The sequence below is a fragment of the Perca fluviatilis genome, chromosome 20 (assembly GCF_010015445.1).
Source record: "Perca fluviatilis chromosome 20, GENO_Pfluv_1.0, whole genome shotgun sequence".
Classification (NCBI taxonomy): domain Eukaryota; kingdom Metazoa; phylum Chordata; class Actinopteri; order Perciformes; family Percidae; genus Perca; species Perca fluviatilis.
Window position 1 is genome coordinate 35904781 of NC_053131.1, and position 18380 is coordinate 35923160.

Genomic DNA, 18380 nt, shown 5'->3' on the forward strand with positions numbered 1-18380 from the left:
GATTCAGGTCAGTTTGTGTTTAACGGGAGATGTTGGATTCCTGATGTTGTGTGATGTGATGACTGTCCATGTGTCCGATCAGATGCATCAGATCCACCAGATCCATCTACTCGAAGGCCTTTTATCATCAGAGTGGTCGTGTTCTCTCTGACTCTGCTGTTGGTGATCACTGCTCTTTCTTTCTACTGTAAGGTACGGACACACACCTTTTGTTTAGAACATAGACTGAAATGAAGCAGCCTAAGGGCTCCTATCTTTTACCCGGCACAGTAAAAGTGTCTTTCTAGTTTAAGACCGACCCAGTTGTCAATTTCCCGTCCACCGCCAACGTCATTTAACAAGCAAATGCACCTGCGCTCATCTGTTGCCAATGGGCGTGCTGGTCTTACAGAGAGGTGTGTTCAGGTGCATTCTGGGCATGCTGGTCTTACAGGGAGGTGTGGTCACTTGCATTCTGGGAGTATTTCTATCTTGAGGCAGCAGGAAGTGATCGAGCCATTGACCAACAAAAACCTGGTCTAAAGTCAATAAAGCAGCATTTTATTGTTATTTAAACAGAGCATTAGTGAAATGCTCCTAGGCTCATGCACAGCAAACGCACACTATGCTTGTTACACACACAGGGACGCGCAGCAGCACACACACATGCAAAAGATTACAAATAAAACTAGAACTCCAATCAGTTATGACAGGGTCCAAGCCTCCTCGGCACAAGTCGTACCTGACGCGAGTCACCCCCGACCCGGGGAGCATGCAAACCCAAAGCGTTGGGTAATGGTGGGGAGGCAAACGTCGGGACATATAGACAGGTGTGAGACGCAAGGTCTGTGGTACATTGCTGTTGCAAATATCCCATTAACACTGATTGAGTAAAAGGGCCAAAACTGGTCTACATTGACTATAGCGCCCCCAAATGGCCGATCTTCGCCAAATTTGGTAGAGAGCATCAGAGCGGCATGTCAAACAATAATCTCAAGTTTTTTGCTGATAGGATTTAAGTTGGCAGATATATGCTAAAGTTTGTCTTTTATAGCTAGCTGCAAAATTTTGTTTGGTCGTCAATTGCGCATAGTGTAACGTAGCAAAATTCTTTTGATAAGTTTTGGTTAGGTTCATCTGGAGATGCTAGCTACCAGGTTTCATGCAGATTGGTCGCAGGGCCTAGGATGAGTTCAAAAAGTTGGTTTTGCACATTGCGCAATATTGTGGAAAAAATTCTTAGCTGAAATGGGCAGGGCCTTTATCATCAGATTTAGCTCGATTCAGGGAACACATGCGATGTATAATCTGGGTGTTATAGCCAAAAACACGTTTGACGTCATTATAGCACCACCTAGTGGTCCATATGTGTCATTTTTGTTATGTGAGGTCCATGAACCATTGTACATCTACAAGTTGCACTTACACTAAAGTTGCTAAATGTCCACGCACACAAAAACTGTTATTAAATCATCATTATCAATATTTTTTTCTGCTTTTTTTCATGAATCACTTAAACAACTTCTAACCTAATCAAAACCACCAAACATTCAATCATTTTCAGGATTTTAACCCTTTAAATGCCAGTTCATTTATTTGAAGTATGTCATTATTTATAAAAGAAAATACAAAAAATATTTTTTTTCCCATATAATGAATAATATGTAGATGGGGCTTTGGTGGGGATTAGAGGCTTGGATATGTCAAAGATAAGCAACAAAACAGATTTGATTGCATTAGTATTTTTTATGTAGTTCCAGATACTCCCTCTGGACACCTTTGAGGCAAAAATGGCCCCATTGACTTCCATTATAACCACATGTTTTGATCTCACTGCCTTTACAGTATAAAACCATGCATTCTGTAATGTCAGCATTTCATTTGGAAGAAAACTAGTCATATTTGACATTTATACAGTATTTCACCAGATTCAACCATTCTGCCCTTGTAGGCCGATGCATGAAATTATAGTTATATTATGGAGCTCTGTGTGTGTGTGTGTGTGTGTGTGTGTGTGTGTGTGTGTGTGTGTGTGTGTGTGTGTGTGTGTGTGTGTGTGTGTGTGTGTGTGTGTGTGTGTGTGTGTGTGTGTGTGTGTGTGTGTGTGTTGCGTGCGTGCGTGTGTGTGTGTGTGTCTGTGTGTATGTGTGTGTGTCTCTGTGTATATGTGTATTTTTGTGTGTGGGTGGGTGGGTGTGTGTGTGTGTGTGTGTGTGTGTGTATGTATGCGTGTGTGTGTGTATGTATGCGTGTGTGTCTCTGTGTATATGTGTATTTTTGTGTGTGGGTGGGTGTGTGTATGTGTGTGTGTGTGTCTCTGTGTGCATGTGTGTGTGTGTGTGTGTGTGTGTATGTATGCGTGTGTGTGTATGTATACACAGCTGTGTGTGTGTGTGTGTGTGCGTGCATGTATGCGTGTCTGTGTGTGTGAGAGAGAGTTTGTGTAAATCTGGCTGAAAAAGGGCATCTTTTGAAGGATGCATTTCATGTGTCTTTGAAGACGTGCTTGAATAAAAACATTGTCTCCTGCATTTGTTGTAAACAAAACCAACTATTAGTGTGTTTATGCACCTGGCTCTAGAGAAGGAGAAATGCAATCAAATCAGTTTTGTTGCTTATCTTTGACATATCCAAGCCTCTAATCCCCACCAAAGCCCCATTCCCCTATGATTTATTTTATGGAAAATAATTAATGTTTTGTTGGGTTTTTCATAAATAATTGTTACTTCAAAGATTTAAAACTGGCATTTAAAGGGTTAAAATCCAGAAAATGATTAAATGTTTGGTAGTTTTGAGCAATTTAGAAGTTGTTTAAGTGATTTATGAAAAAAAAGCAGAAAAAAATATTGATATATGATGATTTAATATCAGTTTTTTGGACATGTACATTTTTGCCTCGAAGGTGTCCAAAGGGAGTATCTGGAACTACATAAAAAATACTAATGCAATTAAATTAATTTTGTTCATAATCTTTGATATATCCAAGACTCTAATCCCAACCAAAGCCCCATTCCCCTATGATTTATTTTATGGAAAATAATTAATGTTCTGTTGGGTTTTTCATAAATAATAATTGCTTTAAAGAATTAAACTGGCATTTAAAGGGTTAAAATCCTAAAATAATATTGAATGTTTGGTATTTTAGAGCAATTTAGAAGTTGTTTAAGTGATTTATGAAAAAAAAGCTGAAAAAAATATTGATATATAATGATTTAATAACAATTTTTTGGACATGTACATTTTTGCCTCGAAGGTGTCCAAAGGGAGTATCTGGAACTATGTAAAAAATACTAATGCAATCATATTAATTTTGTTGCTTATCTTTGACATATCCAAGCCTCTAATCCCCACCAAAGCCCCATCTACATATTATTCATTATATGGAAAAAAAAAATCATTTTTTGTGTTTTTTGTAATAAAAAATGAAATACTTCAAATACATAAACTGGCATTTAAAGGGTTAAAATCCTGAAAATGATTGAATGTTTGGTAGTTTTGATTAGGTTAGAAGTTGTTTAAGTGATTCATGAAAAAAAGCAGAAAAAAATATTGATATATGATGATTTAATAACAGTTTTTGTGTGCGTGGACATTTTTGCCTCGAAGGTGTCGAGAGTACGTTTTTTTTTTGTGAGGTCCATGTACGTATCTGGACACCCCCCCCCCCCCTTTACCATGTACAGTAGCAGGACTTTTAGAGAGAGAAAAGGAAGAAAAAGAAGAAGAAGAATAATCCTTAGGAAAACAATAGGGGTCCACATCCGCTGGATCTGTGAAATGCGTTGCCTTGCAAATAGCGGTTCCCAGCCGCCTCGGGCTTGGACCCCTAAATATTACGATACAAATCCTCCATCATAATAGCAATGCTCCCAGGTCCAAACGCGCCTGGCTTTTAAAGGGAATGGGAGATTACACTCTGATTGGTTTATTAAATGTTATGGCCAAAACACACCTATGATTAATCAAAACACTAAGTACAACCCTTTTGAACCATGCGCCTGGCGCATAAACCCTTTTTTCGGCTGGCAAACTAGCAAAAGTGGATTTGGACGCGCCCTAAACACACCTGCGCGAGGCGCTTCACGCCGTGCGGTTAGATCGTTAAAATAGGGCCCAAAGTCTGTTTGTTGAACTGAAGAGAGGAGTGATGCAGGATGTTACATTTGTGCGTTGTCATGTCTCTCCAGGCCAGCAGGGGGCTTCAGCAAGACAGACAGAACATTGAGCTGCTTTATTATAAGCGGCTTGTTGCTACAGCTGAAGGATGGCTGACTGAAGAGGAAGGAGCAGAGTAGCACCTCCCCATCTAACATCCAGAAAGTTGTTAAAACACATATTCCGTTTAAATAAGAAGGCAGGAATTATTATATAACATATTTCTCTCAGCTCCAAGCCCACTAGTTCCTACTAAAGGCGTAAAAACACCTCAGAAATATGAAGTTTATTTTAGAAATTAGACTTTAAAGCAACACTAGAGCACAAACTTACATTATGCAAGTTTGCCACATTGGGTAGCGGATCTGTAGTTCGAATGAGACATAATGAGACATTACGACAGCGGTAATGGACAATTCTGCTTCCAACCTGTAGGGGGACCAAAGTGGGAAACTTGCTCTAGTGTTGCTTTAAAGCAGGAATACCATATGTCCATGCAGCCAGCACAACTCAAACCGACCAAAGAAACACATTGACATACAGTGGCTTGAAAAAATATTCATACCCCTTGAACTTTTCCACATTTTGTCACATTACAACCACAAATGTAAACGTATTTCATTGGGATTTTATGTGATAGACCAACACTAAGTGGCGCATAATTGTGAAGTGGAAGGAAAATGATACATAGTTTTCAAATTTTTTTTACAAATAAAAAACTGAAAAGTGTGGCGTGCAAAAGTATTCAGCCCCACTGAGTCAATACTTTCAATAAACACCTTTCGCTACAATTACAGCTGCAAGTCTTTTGGGGTATGTCTCTACCAGCTTTGCACATCTAGAGACTGAAATTTTTGTCCATTCTTGTTTGCAAAATAGCTCAAGCTCAGTCAGATTGGATGGAAAGCGTCTGTGAACAGCACGTTTCAAGTCTTGCCAGAGATTCTCAATTGGATTTAGGTCTGGACTTTGACTGAGCCATTCTAACACATGAATATGCTTTGATCCAAGCCATTCCATTGTGGCTGTATGTTTAGGGTCATTGTCCTGCTGGAAGGTGAACCTCCGCTCCAGTCTCAAGTCTTTTGCAGACTCTAACAGGTTTTCTTCTAAGATTGCCCTGTATTTGGCTCCATCCATCTTCCCATCAAGTCTGACCAGTTTCCCTGTCCCTGCTGAAGAAAAGCACCCCCACAGCATGTTGCTGCCACCACCATGTTTCACGGTGGGGATGGTGTGTTCTGGGTGATGTGCAGTGTTAGTTTTCCGCCATACAAAGCGTTTAGCATTTAGGCCAAAAACTTCAATTTTGGTTTCATCTGACCAGAGCACCTTCCTCCACGTTTGCTGTGTCCCTCACATGGCTTGTGGCAAACTGAAAACGGGACTTTTTATGGCTTTCTTTCAACAATGGCTTTCTTCTTGCCACTCTTCCATAAAGGCCTGATTTGTGGAGTGCACAACTAATAGTTGTCCTGTGGACAGATTCTCCCACCTGAGCTGTGGATCTCTGCAGCTCCTCCAGAGTTACCATGGGCCTCTTGGCTGCTTCTCTGATCAATGCTCTCCTTGCCCGGCTTGTCAGTTTAGGTGGACGGCCATGTCTTGGTAGGTTTACAGTTGTGCCATACTCTTTCCATTTTCGAATAATGGCTTGAACAGTGCTCCGTGAGATGTCCAAAGCTTGGGATATTTTTTTATAACCTAACCCTACTTTAAACTTCTCCACAACTTTATCCCTGACCTGTCTGATATGTTCCTTGGGCTTCATGATGCCGTTTGTTCACTCTAACAAACCTCTGAGGCCTTCACAGAACAGCTGTATTTAAACTGAGATTACATTACACACCGCTGGACTCTTTATTTACTCTATTTACTAATTAGGTGACTTCTGAAGGCAATTGGTTGCACTGGATTTTATTTAGGGCTATTAGAGTAAAGGGGGCTGAATACTTTTGCACTCATCACTTTTCAGTTTTTTATTTGAAAAACATTTTTAAAACTATGTATCATTTTCCTTCCACTTCACAATTATGCGCCACTTAGTGTTGGTCTATCACATAAAATCTCAATGAAATACGTTTACATTTATGGTTGTAATGTGACAAAATGTGGAAAAGTTCAAGGGGTATGAATACTGTATATACTCTCAATTCTATATTATAATATTTGATGTGCAAATGAAATTTGGTGACATTTGAATAATTGAATAACTCCTACGGCCACTAGAGGGCGCCGCCACTATAAATATAAACGTAGGTCAGAATGATTCTGGAACAAACTGTGGCCATTTTTCAGGAAAGGACAGCCTCATGTTAAAAATCAGAGGTGGTTTTTACACCAATTTTGTGCTTATTTCATAAGAATTTAGCTTATTTGTGTACTTCCGCAATTCAAGCATTTACATAATTTTGTAACAAAGCTTTATTATATGTGTTGCCCTTTTGATGTATACCCTCCTGTTTTTACCTCTTATGAGTTTCTCCAAATGTCAGCAATGGATTTTTTATTATAATTAAGAATTGTATTACTTTTGCACTTAAAGGATTTTAATTGAAATACTCTCATCACTAAACAAAACAGTGTGATGTTTATTCTACGTGGAGAGGACGTCTGCTCACAGCCAGTTAAAGGCAATTAGAACATTTTTATATAAAAAAACTAAACAAAGAGAAATGTAGTGCTAGTACTACTTTAACTTTTACTAAGTACTTTCAGATGTTTGCTGTAGGTTGATAAAGATCTGTAATAAATGTCTCTTTATTACATGTTAAAAACAAAACCTCTTTAATACACTGTGAAAGAGCTGATTTTAATTTGTATTCGCCCATCATGCAACTGTCAGGTTTACATGGACTTTTCAGTTGGTTTTCATGGACTTTCTGTTTGTGTTTCCCATTCACTGTCCCCAGCACCTCTCAGCACCTCTCCTCTCAGCCGTTCACTACTGATTACACGCACCTGCACTGCATTACGCCTCATCATCAGTTCACCACCTGCATCTCATCAGTGACCACCTTCTTAAGAAGCACAGGCACACTCACTCTTTGTCGAGTCTTGCGTTTTGTTCACGACACTCTGACTTGCTCTTGTATGTCTAGTTTAGTCCCGGTACTTAGTTACCTGTTGTCGGCATCCTGTTGTCTGCTGCTCCTCTGAAGCATTACCTCTTCTCCTGCCGGTATCCAGCCTGTTCACACTACTCTGTTGAATCATTGTAAATAAAGCTCACTGCACTTATTCTAGTCTGACTCCTGCTCCTTCCGTGTGTAACAGCAACACTGTGGGGACATCCACTAAATGTAAAAATTTCATTAAAATGTAATATATTAAAATAAAATATTTCAAATGTAAAGAAAACATCTGGCGTCTGAATTATTCTGTTTTTATCTGTTTAAATAGTTATCAAAGTGTCAAACTTTTCAACAGTCGTGTAGTTTGTTAACAGGAGAGTTTCTCTGCAGTTATTCTGAAGGAAACTCAGGAAGACAAATGCAGTTTCAGATTATGAGAACGAATCTGTTCTGTTGGGTAATCAGGTAAAAACATCCAAAAGTAAAAAGAAGGTGATGTCTAACTTCGTCATCCAGCGAGAGTCAAATGCAGTTTGTATCTTTATCATTTAATTTAATTCATAAATGTGTTTGATCCTTTTCTCCCATTTTCTGAGACCAGGTTCAGACTAAGACCAGGTTCAGACAGGGACCAGGGGTCTTATTTATAAAGTGGCGTACGCACAAAACAGCGCTGAAAACGTACGTACGCCACTTCCTACGCAAAGGTTGTGATTTATAAAAAACAAACTTGACGGGAGAATGTGCGGTCCTGCACGCAAACTCTGACCCATGCGTACGCACATTTTGGAGACAAAATAGGAATTGGCGACGCAGATGGTGAGGTGGTGAACTGAAGTCAGACTGCAGAGAGTAAATGGGAACGATTACTCTTGATATGTTTAAATATTAATGCCTCACCCACATTTCTTCACACCATATCATGAAGATTAAATCCAGCTGTGTTATTTGTGCTTGTACTGAGTGATAATTGTTCCATAAACACGTCCAACTCAAACCTTAAATTAAAACTCGTTCTTAATATTTAATCAGCGCTGTCTCTGCGTCACATTGTCCGCTATGGAGTGCAGGAGGAGGGGTGGGGGATACCACTAGTTGATGCTGTGATTTTAGCAAGGTGTTAACAATCACAAATTGTTGTAAATACTGTGGTGAACCCGTGCGTATAATGCTGCATGATGGCCCTGCTGGCCCTGCTGGCCCTGCAGGAGGACTGGAATGGAAGAATCAGGAGAAAAAGAGACTTCAGGGACCATGACAATGACTGGCTAATATGCCGATTTAAATTCCCTAATATAGCTGTAATAGTAATATAGCTGCGCTCTTGGATCTATGTACTGAATTGGGTCCAGTAGAGAGGGCAATGCGCCGGAACAATGCCATCCCGGTCCAAATACAGGTCCTCGCCACTCTGGGTGAAACCGGCTGTTTCCAGAGGGAAATGTCAGACAGCTAAGTGTTTTTTTAAAATAAATATTAAATACAATCTTCAACTTTATCACTAAGGCTTGTTTGGATATAATATATAGTTCTGTTAAATCTTATTTTATACGTCTGGTATATCGAAGCTGTCCCCGAGTGCTGTAATGCCTGCCGTTTTGGAAGATTTTATTTATAAAGGTAGTCTACGGATCCAGTGTCCCTACAGTGTGCGACAACTGGCCAAAATTATAATTCAATTGACAGCAACCGAGCGTCAGAGTTTTTTGTTTTTGTTTAGTTTTTTTTTTCTCCGCCAGTCGTCATGACCCCTGGTTCATACTGAGACCAGATTCAGACTGAGACCAGGGGTCTCATTTATAAAACTGTGCTTAGGATCCTTACTATAAGTGTACGTATGCCCAAAAGCCCAAAATGACGTACGCCGAAAAAACCCATCTGTAAGCAATGTTCCCTTTATAAATCACAGATTACCTACAAGTGTGCGTACGTGGATCAGCCTCTTATCCCGCCCTGTACACGCCCATTTTTAACCATTAATAGTCAATGCAAAGCACCTCATGATTGTTGATCAGTATATATATCAGCTTCGATATATCAGACGTATATAATAAGATTTAACAGAACTATATATTATATCCAAACAAGCCTTAGTGATAAAGTTGAAGATTACATAGGATATTTATAAAAAAAAAAAACTTAGCTGTGTGACGAGGGACTAGGGAATGTGGACCCAAACGCAGAGGAAGGCAGGCAGGCAGGAGATGGTTGAACTCAGGGATTTTATTATAACAAAAAACGGCAGCTCAAGGGCTGGTAAACTGACAGGCGAAACAAAGGCAGGAGTAAATTGACAAAAACACAAGGAACAGGGAAACAACACTAGTCACAGGGGCGAACACAAGACGAACCAACAGGAGACAAAGGGAACACTGAGGCTAAATACATGAGGTGATGAACAAATGAGGGACAAGTGATACAGACAGACAGTGAGACAGATTCCCAATGCTCTCTTTAACCAGCAGTACTGTGTCGGTGAGTTAACATAGTGTCCTGTTTATTCCTGCAGGGTGAACAGTTCGTATGAGGCTCTCACCGGAGGTCCGAGCATTGAGGGTTTCGAGGATTTCACCGGAGGAATCGCAGGGAGCTATGACTTGAAGAAAGCTCCACCCTTCCTAATTACCATCATGAGGAAGGCACTGATGCTCGGTCTGCTCCATCGATGTAAACACTCAGACATCTAAAAACACTTATTCAGGATTAGTCCGTCACATTACAGACGTGTGAAGCTGCAGCAGGATTTATGTTTTATGTTTCGGTTTCTCAGATCTCCAGCTTGTGTGAGACGGAGGCCATCACCAGTCAGAAGCTGGTGAAAGGACACGCTTACTCCATCACTGCAGCAGAGCAGGTGAGGCATTCTGGGAAATGACTGAGAGTTCACAGGAACAGGAAGCGGTTTGATATTTCTGTTGATTTGTAGATGATGGAGAACTGGCCGGCAGTTTTTGAGAAGAAGGGATATGGTGGGCAGTACGTGGCTTTCAGTGAACGCGTTCTCCACTAAGTGTCCCACCAATTTGGAACAGATTCCCAGGAGCCATCAAATCCTGGCCTTCAGATGAGCTGAGAGGTCCCCAAACCACACTGCACCTCCATACTGCAGGATGCTTTGAATTGTTGATACAAAGAAAAGAGGATTTCGCTGCTTGCTTTGAATGAACCGGGGTGTGTGTGTGTGTGTGTGTGTGTGTGGCATACATGGGAGACAACTAGGGATGCACCTAATCCAGGATTTGACTTCTGATTCGGCTGAATATTGGGCTTTTTGATGGGGTTGGGTTTCTGCTGAACCTTAGAATTTTTTATCCACCGAACACTACGCTGGTCGACCTTATAACAGGAAGGTGTTTCCGTAGGGGGAGAATTCAATGCAGCAGGCTGTGAGGAAGTGGACATGGAACTGGTGAGCAGAAAAAGTTCTTTCAGTCAAAAGAAGACCATTCAAGTCCAGCTACATGTTCAATCTGTTCAATGCTGATTGGTCTGGTGGTGGCGAGGACCCTAAACTATACACAACATGGCCGCTGTTACAACATCTGGTCTGAAACATCTGGAAGAATACGAGTTGTGCACGAAGGAATCTCCAGACAGCAGCCAGGATGCAGCAACTTCAGGTACGGCAAAGGAAGGACAGTCCCTGGTTACTTCATTCATGAGTTTACTGGGTTCATGGACTGAGGATGGGAGGAGGATTCGGTATTAGGTTTTATATTTGGCGGAATCTTAACCAGTGGAATTGGTATTCGGCCGATCCCCAAAAATCTGGATTCAGTGCATCCCTAGAGACTACAGACGTTTTTATACAAAACACATATTCTGTTTTTGGAAATAAGATTTATTGGATTATATACAGAAGAAGAATAAATGAAGAAAATACCTTTAATTGTGGAGGAAACGTCTTTATTCCTTAATTTTAAACTGAAACAGATTTACATTTGTTAAATCATGTTCAACTCATGATTTTTATTTTATTTTTTTTTAAATCTTTCAGCCTTTATGGAAATAAATCACTAACAGCTGAAGTTGCTCCAATAAAACATGATTTAAAGTGAAAATCAAAGTCAGCAGTTTATACAGAACTAGTTTTCATCCCTGAGGAGATCATTTCAATATTACGAAATTGTTTTTTTTATTTATTATTTCAGGACAATGCACATTTAATGAACATGTACAGCAGTACATGTAAAAGTGCCAGATTGTAGCCCAAAGGCTAATTTCCATCTGTAGTCCGTTTGGCAGGTAGAAATTACAATAAACAGGACAAAAGATAAACACTAGTAACATTTGCTATGTAAAACAGGACAAAAGAAAAACAGGACAATTCATCAGTAAATGTTAAAACCGAGACACAACATACATAGGCTGTACTGAGCTAATACAATACAGCATACAAGTAGTGGTAACCCACGCTCGGTTAGCTCTAAGACAAAATATATACAGTAATAACATTTATTATATAAAACAGGGAAAAACAAAAGAAAGAAAAACAAACAAGACAATTTATTAGTAAATGTTAAGACGAAGACACAAATCACTAGTACACTCTACTGGGCTGATACGGTACAACATGCAGTCAGAGGGGACTGCACGTTTGGTTAGTTCTAAGCCACACCTTTACCTGGCTTTTAAAAGGTGGCCAGAGTGGGACATTCCCTTATAGTTGGGGGTAGTGTGTTCCATAATGCACTACCTTTAATAGATAGTGCATTATGGCTAAAAGAGGTTTTTCTAAGAGGAACCTCACAGTCCCTGTTTACAACAGCTCTAATAATCTGAGTCTGTCTGTATTTAATAAACTCTTGCAATGGGGGGGGGGGAGACATGTACAAGCCATGTAGTACTTTATAAATTAAGGTTATTGAGGAACATGTACAAAAATGATCAAAAGTCAGTAAGTTGTATTCTCTAAGATTTTGCAATGATAAGAAAAATGTTTTTTTTGTTGTTTTTTTTAAATCTAGAGTTTTGAGAGCCTTTTTTGTACAAAAGCTCAACTGGTTTTAAGACAGTAGAACCTGACATAGACCAGCTGGTGATGCAGTAGTTCAGATGTGAAAATATGGAGTGCAAGAACATCAGAGCAGCTGCATCTGACAGAGATCCTCTAATTTGCTTAAAATTAAAAAGATTGAATTTATTCATTTTAACATGATTTCTGAAAGAAAGTTTGGAGTCTATATTCACGCCCAAGTATTTAAACTCATTAACAACTTCCAACTCCTCTGTACCCCAAAACACCCCAGACTGAGAAGGCGTAATAGTAGAAGGTTGCTTCCACAAATATAAACAAACAGTTTTTTTTTACTAAAGAAGACCAACATTTCAGACCTTAAAGACACAATCAGTGAGACGAATGTGAACCAAAGTGAAGCCTTGTCCTCCACCAACATTTAAAGGTGCCCTGCCACACAAAACCCTATTTTTGGAATATGTTGGGTCCATATGTGTTTGTGTCATGTTGTGAATGTGAAAATTAACTGCTACCTCCTCTGTCAGCTCTAAGCGGAGAAATCAGGCCAATTACAAAAGCTGGTCAGTCTGACGTCATGTTGCTCATTACTATTCATGAGCTCGCCCAGTTGGGCTGGGTGAAGGATGCTGATAGCCAGGCTCTCATTGGCTAGCTGTTAGCCAATCAGAGTCCAGCAGCTTAGCTCACTGAATATCAATGAGAACTGGCACAAATCAAGCTGAGTCTCCCAGCAAGCTTTCTATACAACGCTATAATGGCTTGAAAAAGGGTAACCAAGGCATTTTTTCCACAAAAAGATGCATGGTAGAACTTCAGACATTACCACAAAGTAATGAAATACATGTGGCAGGGCACCTTTAAACCACAGGACAGAAATGTGTCTCCTCCTACAGACAACAAAGAGACATTGAGGAACCAATAGACCTGACCATAAACCCAGGGTAAAGAGGCTGAGTGAATGTGGTGTTGAAGGTGTGGAGGTGGATCGGTAAGTCAGAGTTGACTATGTAGAAGGACAGAGAGCCAGCAGGAGAGTCGAGGCACACTCTTACTCTATCAGAGTCACCGGAGGTGAGAGGGAGGACTTTTTCTATCTTATTGTGCCAGACAGAGTAGGAACCATCAACAGAGCACCTCAGACTCCAGGACTGATCATTACATCCAAACTCACAGTCATCACTGTTTCCTCTCCTCTTGATTCCTATGTAACTCACTGATATATCAACCCATCCTCTCCTCTGGACCTCCCAGTAACAGCGACCAGTCAGACCATTTCTACACAGCACCTGAAACCAGAAGTCAAACCTCTCTGGATTATCAGGATATGGCAGATCCTCCCTCACTAGTGTCACCGTCCTGTTGTTGTCAGACAGTTTGAGTTTTCTGTGTGCTGTGTTTGTGTCGAGTGGGAGTTCACAGAAATCTGACAGAGAGAACAAGACACAGCACAGCAGCAGTTAATAATAACATAATTAATTAAACTTTGGTTAATAGTTATTATACTGCTATTTTATAATTATTAAATTTAAATATTTTATTTTACTATATTTATTTATTTGATATTTAATATAAATTAAAGCTGCTGTAAGTAGGATTGTGAAGATCCAGGATTTAGCCAAACAATGTGAACATCAACAACTTGTCAGTCCTTCCCCCCTTTCAGGTAAAGCCCAAATGCTCTCCTAAGACCCTCCCCACAAGGGACAATTAATGCGTGTGCATGACCAGTGATTGGTGATTGACATGCAGTTAGACCACCCCTCCCCCCAGCCCTGATCCTGATTGGTGCATCTGAACAGCTGTGGATTTTTGCAAATCACACTACATGCTGTAGGTGGTGCCAGAGGAGACAGATTTTTTTTTTTAATTAAAAATCAGTTGCAGCAAATATGACAGAAAGTTAGTTTCATAAGTATTCCCTACTGCACCTTTAATCAGTAAACTTGATGTCCAACACATTCAAAGGTCTAGACCCAGGCAACAGTAGTTTATAAATACAGACCTGCTGCCTCAGTAATTTGATCCCTCTGAACTGTCTTTCCTGCTGCCATGCCCTTTCCTTCCTTTTTGGTCCTGGAAAGATAAAGAGAAAGAGCCAATTACATTTTCATAAAAACAATGATTTGCTGCATTGTGTCAAAATGTTATAGTCTCTCAGCGTGACTTCAGTGTTTATGAGTTTTGACATGCTCTACATTTTTCACTGATGATGTGAGCTGAGATTAAAATCTAAATAGTGTTGATGTACATGAGAGCCTCTGGCAGTAATACATGCAAACCTTTTTTCAAATCACTGTCATTTAACTCCTACAGAAATTTTACAGAATATTTCAAATAGATATTTTTGAGTCAGCCAATTAGCATGAAGAAACCTTTCTACTAAGAAACCTTTCTACTTTCTACTGACACAGCAAAATGTGATCAAAGTGATCCTGATTATCAGACATTTCCAGATTCCTCTGCCAGGATTCTCACCTGCTGAACTCTTCAGGTCGAACTAAAGACTCTTTAAACCTTTGTGTGTCGAGGAAACACTGGCAGGGATGAAGCTGCTCTGCTCTTCTCTTCCTCTTCAGTCCGGGTGTCTGTGTGCGTCTGATCCGAGGACAACGGCACACCCTTATAACTTCAGTCCAAGTCTAAAAAAACCTGTCCGACAGGTGGTAGATGTCAGCCAATCAGAAATATGTTTTAATTTCCTTCTTCCTCCCCGTTCCCTGCCAGAGGAGATTGGCTAATTAGTGCTGTTTGTTGCACCTGTGTTGAGTGTTTTAATGTTTCTTGTGATCTAACCAGTGTCAAAAACCAATAAGGGGTTATACAGATTTTTTTAATTCATTCATTTATAAGGACAACGCACATTAATAAACATTGTTTTTTGCATGTACTCGTACTAGTAGTCATAAAATTACTCCAATTCTACCACATCCGATACCACCTCATAGCAATGTCACAATAACTTCTCTGTCAAGCAGGTATAGGCGACGGAAGAGATCTAAGGCCTAGATATCAGGACAAGATGGTGACACGTGTGTCAGGTACGTGCGACAGTAGCGCTTTTATTTTATGGTTTTATTTTAAACGTACTAAAGCCAGTTGAGAATGTTAACCATACAGAAAGGACTGATATCGACCAAAGAAAAATTAAACAAACAACCCAAGCCATTACAAACATCGGCTATGGGAAACATGTGTTGGCAATAACATTCATGTGTCCACAACTGTACCATCCTACAAAGAAACACAAGCTTTCAACCAAGATACCACAAAGCAATGCTTTGTTGATCACAATTTGTTTACTACTATCTGGAGATATTCATCCGTGTCCCGGCCCGCGATGGAGCAAATATCGCCGACATTAAACGCAACACTGCTGTTTCACAGGTACGCACTCTTTTTCCAACAAACTAACCTTGATCGCCATCTCTGCTCCGTGGGTGCCGCTGGGTTCGGGTTGCCTGTCCAAGTTCCTGAGGCCTGTCTCGCGGGGGAGTCTATTGATTCGCCGGGACTACACCTGAGTGAAGCCGCCATTGCACCGGCAGATCGACGGCGAGACCAGCAATGTGCCACGGTGGGTATTCCAGCAGAGACTACGTCTAACAGCTGCATCGCAGAATCACCAAATTCTAGATCTAACTGTTCTCCGTTCTCAAAAAATAAAGGTGACAAACACTTCAGTTTAAGAGGGAGTTACTCCTATTTAAACTCTGAATAATCAATAAATCCATTCACACCGACTATGGAACTATCAACAAACTCATCCAAGCCGTCACCGGACCAAACGGCGTGCACTGTAAAAAAGAAGGCCGTAAGACTTGCAATATCAACACCAAATCAAACAATATGCACTGTACAGTCAAAAATTCTAAATGTCGCAATTGCTAAAAACAGGTGTGGGAAACCAGCTGATATGTGCATGCGGTCATGTGACCGGTTGCCAATCAGGAAGTCATAAAAAGCTCACCAGGTGTAGTCATTAGTCCCCTTGCATCTCACTGAGCGCACTGCGATTGTGTGGATTCTCCAGGTATGAAAATGTTTGGCTGCGGTAATTTAGGGAGCAAGTACAGCTTGAGGTTGATTTCTGATTTTGGTCCCACTAGGTTGATAGCCAGGCACAAGTTCCCGTCCTTCACAGAGTGAACTGGGGCAAACGGACGGTAATGCTTATCAGCTGTTTTAGCCATGTGGTAGCAATTAATATTTCAGCTAAATGTTACCTTTTTTGTGTTGTTTATGCCACCACAAGCACTACTTTATTAGAATGTTTTTCAACTTGTAGTTTCTTTGTATGTTGCAGTTTACCACTGACAAATGAGCTGCTGTGGCTGTAGAGCTCCGGAAAATACTCCTCCTCCCGCATTAACTGTGCTATAGGAGTTTGTGTCCTTGCAAAGTAGGCTTATATTTTTTTCCTATATTTTACTATTAATGTGCTAATAAATTATTTGCAAGACACTTTGTGACTTTGTGACTGGCCACTAATGTATGTTTGTTTTCCAGTCCAGTCACTGTTTTCTATGGTTATTTTACCATCTTGTTTATTTTGGTTATTTGCCTTGGTTGATTATTTTCTTGTGATTTCATTTACAAGTGGTCTTTAGATATACTTTTTATGGAAGTTTTGACATAGGTTTCTCTCCTCAATTTATGTATGCTCACAGCTTGATCCTGTACAAGGCTGGGTCCGTGTCGACACACTGCCTCCTCGTGGTGAGACTACACTGGGTGACACTCTGTTACGGTGTGTATGTAGCCTCGACACTGTAGATTTTGTAGTGACTTGCATGATATTTTGTAGTGACTTGCATGATATTTTGTAGTGATTTGCATGATACTTTGTAGTGAATCGTGTAGAAATAAGTGTGTAGTGCATGTCCTTGTCGGTGCTGGGCCTTCTGTCTCCTCTTTCTGTCTCCCGCAGTCGTCTCCCGGAGTGGTGTGCGCGTGCCGACCCGACCTTCCTACTTTGAGGAGAGTAAGACCACATGTATCTGCCATCTAATTTATTGTTTTATTATTCTGTCAAATTGCCATTTTAATTGGAAATCTTTTAAACTCTTTGTAATAAAACCAAACTTATTTTTGTACAATATTTGCCTCCTGTAAATTGTCCCTGTTAGGGGAAAACCAGAGTTGGTCACACAACATACTAATTAATATAGTAAGGGTTCAAAGGGTTCCCCCTAACCCTCAATAGGAGGTGGCGTTGTCAGGTTTGAGAAGTTTTATGTTGCTCCGGCACTACACAGGAAATTGAACATATTCCAGACCGTTAATCATTCAAAAATAATCTGGGACCCCAAATTGAAGCCCAGGGGTATTCTAGGAGGCCACCTAAACATAAGTAGTTTTAAATCTAAAAGTGATCAAATCCACCAGCTTTTATTAGACTCCAACCTGGATTTTTTAGACTTGGCTTAATAAAAATTCACCATCAGCTTTAAATGTTCTTGGTTATCAGGTTCATAGAAAGGATAGAGTGGGCTCAAAAGGAGGTGGAGTCTTAATCTTTGTGAAAGATTGCTTTCAGTGTCAAGAGGTACAGTGGTCATGTGATGAGTTGGAGTGTATTGGACTTAACATAACTTTATCTCCATCTATGTCCTTCTAACTTATTACACTCTACCACCCTCCATCTTCTAATAATACCTTTTATGAACATTTTGAAAAAGTGTTAAAGGAATGTAATTTTATTAAGGAGGTGATTATTATGGGAGACTTCAACATAAATTGGGAAGACAAATCATCAAGGAAAACATTAAAACACCTCACTGACGATCGCAAACTCACACAGTTGAAAAATGGGCCTACCAGAGTAACAAATTCTACAAGAACACAAATAGATCTAATATTTAGTAATAGGCCAGAGCGAATTGTCAAATCCTTTAACATGCTGACTGGACTATCTGACCATAATATGATCCTGATAGCCAGGAAGCTAAATAATAAGCGTTTCACTCCGCTTTTCCAAGAACAGGAATCTTTAAATATTCCGAAAAATATGCAGGATCAGTTTATAAGTGCTGTTCAGAGCATCAATTGGGAGACTGTACTTGTAGGACAATGTTTGGAAGAAGATAGTCAAAGACTTACACAACTACTGAAGAAATCAATTAATGGTTTCACATGCAGACGACAGCGGAAAAAAAGAACATCATTCCCTGGATAACTACAGAAATCTTAAATTT

The 18380-nt window shown here is 40.1% G+C and overlaps 2 protein-coding genes and 1 long non-coding RNA gene across 3 annotated transcripts in view; 2 read left to right on the plus strand and 1 right to left on the minus strand.

Moving 5' to 3' along the window:
• The window catches only part of LOC120548972 (scavenger receptor cysteine-rich type 1 protein M130-like), a 36898-nt gene extending 26561 nt beyond the window's left edge, over positions 1-10337 (plus strand). Inside the window, exons 13-16 of the mRNA XM_039785474.1 lie at positions 83-192; positions 9718-9875; positions 9979-10062; positions 10135-10337. Of these exons, the coding sequence (XP_039641408.1) occupies positions 83-192; positions 9718-9735 (128 nt within the window). The 3' untranslated portion in view covers positions 9736-9875; positions 9979-10062; positions 10135-10337. The remainder of the gene's footprint in view (positions 1-82; positions 193-9717; positions 9876-9978; positions 10063-10134) is intronic.
• A 2447-nt stretch (positions 10338-12784) lies between these two features.
• On the minus strand, positions 12785-15828 carry LOC120548641 (stonustoxin subunit beta-like). The gene is made up of 3 exons (XM_039784992.1): positions 15599-15828; positions 14189-14259; positions 12785-13609 (listed from the first exon to the last, which is right to left on the minus strand). Exons 1-3 carry the CDS (start codon positions 15796-15798, stop codon positions 13074-13076), a joined length of 807 nt encoding a protein of 268 aa, XP_039640926.1. The 5' UTR covers positions 15799-15828; the 3' UTR covers positions 12785-13073.
• LOC120548648 lies at positions 15117-17262 on the plus strand. The gene is made up of 5 exons (XR_005637230.1): positions 15117-15224; positions 15571-16216; positions 16293-16349; positions 16490-16585; positions 16854-17262. It is a non-coding gene; the product is annotated as an uncharacterized LOC120548648 (long non-coding RNA).
• Positions 17263-18380: the final 1118 nt, after the last annotated feature.

What these genes read in the sequence shown, in the direction of transcription:
- LOC120548641 (XM_039784992.1), bottom strand. Translation starts at nt 15,798, where the DNA reads ATGCAGCTGTTAGACGTAGTCTCTGCTGGAATACCCACCGTGGCACAT. An exon ending in GAGCAGAGATGGCGATCAAG is followed by an intron (nt 14,260 to 15,598) that starts GTTAGTTTGTTG and finishes TTATCTTTCCAG; the next exon opens with GACCAAAAAGGAAGGAAAGG. An exon ending in TCAAATTACTGAGGCAGCAG is followed by an intron (nt 13,610 to 14,188) that starts GTCTGTATTTAT and finishes TCTCTCTGTCAG; the next exon opens with ATTTCTGTGAACTCCCACTC.